Source organism: Helianthus annuus, chromosome 13 (assembly GCF_002127325.2).
Source record: "Helianthus annuus cultivar XRQ/B chromosome 13, HanXRQr2.0-SUNRISE, whole genome shotgun sequence".
Taxonomy (NCBI): Eukaryota; Viridiplantae; Streptophyta; class Magnoliopsida; order Asterales; family Asteraceae; genus Helianthus; species Helianthus annuus.
In genome coordinates, this window is record NC_035445.2 from 17794495 (window position 1) to 17800644 (window position 6150).

The 6150-nt window shown below is 40.1% G+C and overlaps 1 protein-coding gene across 1 annotated transcript; it reads left to right on the forward strand.

Annotated features, from left to right (window-relative positions):
- Positions 1-664: 664 nt before the first annotated feature.
- On the forward strand, positions 665-5776 carry LOC110900505. Its single transcript, XM_022147393.1, has 3 exons — positions 665-2089; positions 2205-3899; positions 4118-5776. Exons 1-3 carry the CDS (start codon positions 665-667, stop codon positions 5774-5776), a joined length of 4779 nt encoding a protein of 1592 aa, XP_022003085.1.
- Positions 5777-6150: the final 374 nt, after the last annotated feature.

The window sequence follows — 6150 nt, forward strand, 5'->3', positions numbered from 1 at the left end:
GTAATTTGTCTCGCTTTGTAAACCATTTGAAAAACGATAATATCAGATGATATGTATAGAGAAACGTAAGGTTAAATGAATAACCTAGTAAAATGAGTTGAATAAAATAAGTTGTTTTGTAAGACAGTGTTTTATGAAAAGTATGTTATTTGTATAAAATGTTATATGTCTAAACTGAAATGATTTAGATAACGCTAAGATATGTAATATTATACAAACATTTATATATAGGAAGTACCAGCGGCGTATCCACCATGTTTGCATCATATTACATACTCCACGTTACTCAAACCATTTACCCAAACCATCCACCATGTAAGATTGTTCTTGTATAACTCAATTGCCAAGTGTTATTGTGTAAATCATGTCAAATGTCTATGTTCAATGTAAACCACCAAATGTGTATGTCAATGTCAACGTGTTTATGTTCAATGTAAATCATGTAATGTGTATCCCAAAATGTATCATGTACGGTAAGCGAAATGTATCAACTTAAATCATATGTAAAATGCACAAAACAAGTCGTTGAAGTAAAACGTGGTTTAAATCATCGTTATGTTCTGTGGAAAAATGCATGCTCTATTGATATTAACATTTATGCGGTATTCTGGATTTCTTTAATTTTGATTGTTGATTCGTTGCATGGTTGTTTGATTAAGTTGATATGGATTATACACAATACAAGCCGCCTGATTTGGATGCCAAACATACTAAGCCGCCCGATATTGTGGCTTCCTCCTTAAACCCTAATAAGGGTTTTACACTGAGGTCTTTGAATATTGACGGAAAAACATCCTGCCCGAGACGGGGGATTTTGCATGATTTACAGCAGGGATCGAAAGTATTTAATGTGATTGATGAGCTTACAAAGATAACTGTTCTGGTGGATAATGCTGCGGAGGACATGGATAGAGCTACACCGGCGGTTGTTAGTGATGATATGTTCTGGGATGTTGGAAAGAAGGTAAGCAATGTGTCATATGCTGAAAAAGTGCAGTCTACTCGTCAACGAAGGGAGGTCAATTTCAGATTACTTGAACCCTCGGAAACTAGGGAAGATGCTGATGTGGTTATACCGAAAGAGGTAGTTCAACAGGTACAGGAAAAGCTCGATAATGTGCTATATGGTTATTTCTTAGGAAATAGATTACCTTACCCTGTGGTTGAGTATTATGCGAAGAATGTATGGGCTAAATTTGGTTTCTCTAAGCTCATGATGAATACAACGGGTTTCTTTTTCTTCAAGTTTGACTCTAAGGATGGTTTGAGGAAGGTTTTGGAAGGAGGCCCATGGTTAATAAGGAAAAATCCGTTATTTTTGAATGTTTGGTCCCCAAAGGTTACGCTCAAAAAAGATAGTATTAAAACGGTTCCAATATGGGTGAAACTTCATAATGTGCCGATTTCGGTCTACACTGATGATGGATTAAGCTTGTTGGCTTCGAAGATTGGGGTTCCCAAAATGCTTGATTCATATACGGCTGATATGTGTGTGGACAGTTGGGGGAGGAGTAGTTATGCTCGTGCTATGATTGAACTTAATGTTGATAATGATCTAAAGGATCATATTACCATAGCTATACCGAAAATGGAAGAGGAGGGTTTTATTATGGAACAGGTGAAGGTTGAATATGAGTGGAGGCCGCTTCGATGTAGTGTATGCTGTCTTTTTGGGCATGATGATAATATGTGTAGCAAGAAACCTAATGGCAAATCTAAAATGGTATCTGTTGATGAGGAGGGTTTTGTTACTGATAAACGGAAGACGGCGAGATTCTCCTTTCCTCAAAAGAAGCAGAAGCTGAAGGTGGTGTATAAACCTAAGGCTCATCAATACCATGCAAGTACGTCAGGAACAAAAGTGGGTAACCAAGCTGCTTTAAACACTAATACGGTAAAAGTTTCTAATCCTTTTGAAGTGCTCGCTAATGAGAAAGCGGATGAGAGGAGGGACCCGGTAAATGCTAACTCGACTGGAGATGTGAATTGTGGGGCTAGAATACAACAACCGGATGAAGTTCAAGAGTTAAATCCGATGGAGATGGCTGACTTTATGAGGGGTAATCTGAATAATGATAATTCTGAGGGGGCAAGCACTCCCGGTGACAACGGTTTTAATGGGTAGTATTGCTGCATGGAATGTAAGGGGTCTGAACCAACCCCTGAAACAAAATGAGGTTCGATTATTTATTTCTGAAAATCAGTTGAGTGTGTGTGCCGTGTTGGAGTCTCATGTGAATGTTGTCAACTTAGATAAGATTTGCAAGAAGGTTTTTAGGAATTGGAGCTGGACTTCAAATGGAGGAGTTTGTGATAGGGGTACGAGAGTAATTTTGGGATGGAATGCTGATGATATCGATCTTATGGTTGTGCCGCAGTCTGATCAGGTTATACATGCCCAGGTTCTTTTAAAATCTGTGAAGAAAAAGATGTTTTGTTCATTTGTATATGCTGAGAATAAATACCAGGATAGGAGGAGCCTGTGGGCTGATTTATGCAATTTTAGGGGCCTTACTAAAGATGTTCCTTGGGTAGTCATGGGGGATTTTAACGCTGCTTTGAACATGGAGGACTTTCTTACAGGTCCGTCTTCTCACACGATTGCGATGAGAGATTTTTATGATTGTGTGCAAAATACTGAGCTTATAGATGTGAAGAGCCATGGGCTTCATTATACATGGAGTCAAAGACCAAAGAATGGGGTGGGAACTCTTAAGAAAATTGACCGGGTTATGGGTAATGTCAAGCTATTAGATGTTTTTCCGGATGCGTATGCTATGTTTCAGCCATTCCGTGTATCGGATCATGTTCCTGGCATCTTGAGATTAGCTTCGATGGATACGGGTAGGCCGAAACCTTTTAAATTTCCAAACTTTATTACGTCGAAGCCTAATTTTGGCCAAGCGATTATCGCTGAATGGACTAAAAATGTGGAGGGGGTTGCCATGTTTTCTGTTGTGCAAAAAATGAAGAATTTGAAACCTCACTTTAGGAGGATCCTTCGCAACCAGGGCAATTTACACAAAAGAGTTACCGAGTTGCGGAACCAATTAGATCAGATTCAAAAGCAAGTTGATACTAATCCCTTCGATACGGCTTTGCGGTCTTCAGAAGCTATTTGTCTTAGAGATTACAAGGTTGCGGCCTATGACGAGGAGTGTTTTCTAAAACAAAAATCTAAAGTTCAGTGGCTTTGTGCGGATGACTCAAACACCTCTTACTTTCATAATTATGTGAAAGGCAGGAATGCTCGGAGTAAAATTCACTGCATCAAAGACACGAAGGGGAACCTGTTTGAAGGTGATGATGTGGCTACGACTCTTCTTGCTCATTACTCGGTTTTCATGGGCACGGAAGATCATGTTGATAAGGTGGATGATACAGATATGTTTGTCAATGTATTGCAATCTAATGTGGCAGAAAATATGGTTAGACAGGTTACTGAAGATGAAGTCAAACAGGCGATGTTCAGTATAGGTGAAAATAAGGCTCCGGGTCCGGATGGATATACTTCAGCTTTCTTTAAGAAGTCCTGGGATGTTGTGGGTGGCGAGGTTACTAAGGCAGTGCTTGATTTCTTTAGTAATGGGCAAATTCTCAAACAAATCAATCATACGATTCTTGCGTTGGTTCCGAAGGTTGAAACGCCAAATACGGTGCTTGATTATCGTCCGATATCGTGCTGTAATGTGTTATATAAGTGTATTAGCAAAATAATCACTGATCGGATTAAATGGGGTTTGGGATATTTAGTGAACATAAACCAGTCTGCGTTTGTTCCGGGTAGGAAGATATCTGATAATATTCTTCTTACTCAGGAGCTTATGCATAATTACCATGTTGATCGAGGCCCTCCTAGATGTGCTTTGAAGATTGATATTCAGAAAGCTTATGATACTGTAAGTTGGTCGTTTTTGGAGGAAATTCTAATCCGGTTTGGTTTCCATCAGAAAATGATTTCTTGGATTATGGCTTGTGTCACAACAGTCTCGTATTCGGTTAGCATTAATGGCGAGTTACATGGTTATTTTAGAGGGAAGCGGGGGCTTAGACAAGGAGATCCAATGTCTCCATACTTATTTACATTAGTGATGGAGGTTTTATCTCTTATTTGCAGAAGATGGCTCTAAATAATGCATTCAGGTTTCATTTGCACTGCTCTAAACAAAAGATAATCAATGTCTCGTTTGCGGATGATCTGTTTGTCTTTGTTCATGGTGATATGGGGTCGGTTCAGCTTATCCGAAGTGTCTTGGGTAAATTCACTAGCTTCTCCGGTCTCGTGCCTAGTTTGCCGAAGAGTACAATATTCTTTTGTAATGTGCCTTGCGATGTTAAAACTAACATTCTGAGTTTTTTGCCGTTTCGTGAGGGCACTCTCCCGGTTCGTTATCTTGGAGTTCCCCTAATTTCCACCAAACTCTCGTTTAGAGACTGCAGAATCCTGGTGGAGCGTATGGAGAGGAAGGTAGATAACTGGATGACTAAAACATTATCTTTTGCAGGTCGTTTGCAGCTTATTAACTCTGTCCTAGCGGCAATGTATACATATTGGGCTTCGGTGTTTATCTTGCCAATGCGTATTGTGAAGGATTTAGAAAAGAGAATGAGAAGGTTTCTATGGAATGCGAGTTATTCTAGGAGTACTCGGTCTAAAGTTGCATGGAAAGATGTTTGCAAACCAAAGGAGGAGGGTGGCCTTGGTATCCGTAGTATATCGGATGTTAACAAAGCCCTTATCACGTCGCATATCTGGAGTATCATCACCAATAGAGAATCTCTATGGGTCCAATGGATTCATGCGTACAGGTTGAAAGGTCGGAACTTTTGGGATGTTCAAGCCCGGGGGAATCTGACTTGGAGTTGGCGGAAGATATTAGCCATTCGAAGTCTAGTTCGTCCGTATGTTTGGAAGTCTATTGGTAACGGTAACGGGACTAATGTGTGGAGTGACAACTGGTGTTCATGCAGTCCCATTCGAAATTTCATCACTCCAAGGATGATAGCTCGAGAAGGTTTTAATTTGAAAAATACAGTTGCTGATCTCATTGATAGTAATGGTGACTGGCGATGGCCACAGGCGTGGTTGGATCTATTTCCGGTTCTAATAAATGTTGCACGCCCTGTCATCGCTCAAGATATGGAGGACAGGTTTGGATGGAAAAGCTTTGATGGGAAAATAGGTCACTTTACTTCTTGGGATGCATGGAATAATTTGCGGGTTAGGGAGAACAAGGTGGCATGGGTAAACATGGTGTGGTATGGCCAATGTATTCCAAGACATTCGTTTCATCTTTGGTTGGTGATAATAAACAAGCTGAAAACTCAAGATAGATTGGCGGTGTGGGAAGCGGGGAGTGAGACGAACTTAATTCTTATGTGTTGTCCTTTATGTAAGTATGGTCGAGACTCTAGAGATCACCTCTTTTTTCAATGCTCATTTTCGGCTAAGGTTTGGAGCATAGTTATCAAAAAAGTTGATATGGGGAATGTGGATGGTTCGTGGCGCTCTATAATGTCATGGATAGATCAGCATGCGAGTTCTAAGAGGTTGGAACACATCATTTGCAAACTTGTTGTGGCGGCATCTTCTTATTTCATATGGCAAGAACGGAATAACCGGCTATTTTCTCATCTGCAAAGGAAGGAAGAGACGGTGGCTCAACTGATTCTTGATATGGTTCGGCTTCGGATAATGAGTTTCAAGGTCGGTGGAGATATAAAGCAGCGGAAGCTCTTGGAGAGATGGGTAATCATGGAAGACGACCCGGGTTAATGGCTAGAGTTATTTGTCTAGTGCGTTAATTTTTGTTGTGTGGTCGAGTTGTCTTTGTTTCTGTTTTGGTTGTTAGTTGGGTTGTGTTTTTCTTGTTTGGCTAGGCTTGGGTTGTCAAGTCTAGTAGTGTGTGTCAAACTCTTTGTCACACCCTGTTCTTTGATTATTTTATAAAATTTACCGGGGTAACCCTTTACCCAAAAACATTTATGCGGTATTGTGAAATATGCATACATCCAAGCCTTGAGACTGTGGCGATAAACCCATAAACAAATTAAAGGTTTATCTAAGTTATGTATATCGAATTCGGTCATTCCTTACAATCCTATCAAACCCAGGATTTCAGGAACGGGAGTTGTCAATTCCTATGGTAC

Bases quoted from the DNA above. Each gene is read 5' to 3' on its own strand.
- LOC110900505 (XM_022147393.1), top strand. From the start codon at position 665: ATGGATTATACACAATACAAGCCGCCTGATTTGGATGCCAAACATACT. The intron at 2,090-2,204 runs GCAAGCACTCCC...TCTGAAAATCAG, and splicing joins ATAATGATAATTCTGAGGGG to TTGAGTGTGTGTGCCGTGTT. The intron at 3,900-4,117 runs GTAAGTTGGTCG...TCTTATTTGCAG, and splicing joins TTCAGAAAGCTTATGATACT to AAGATGGCTCTAAATAATGC.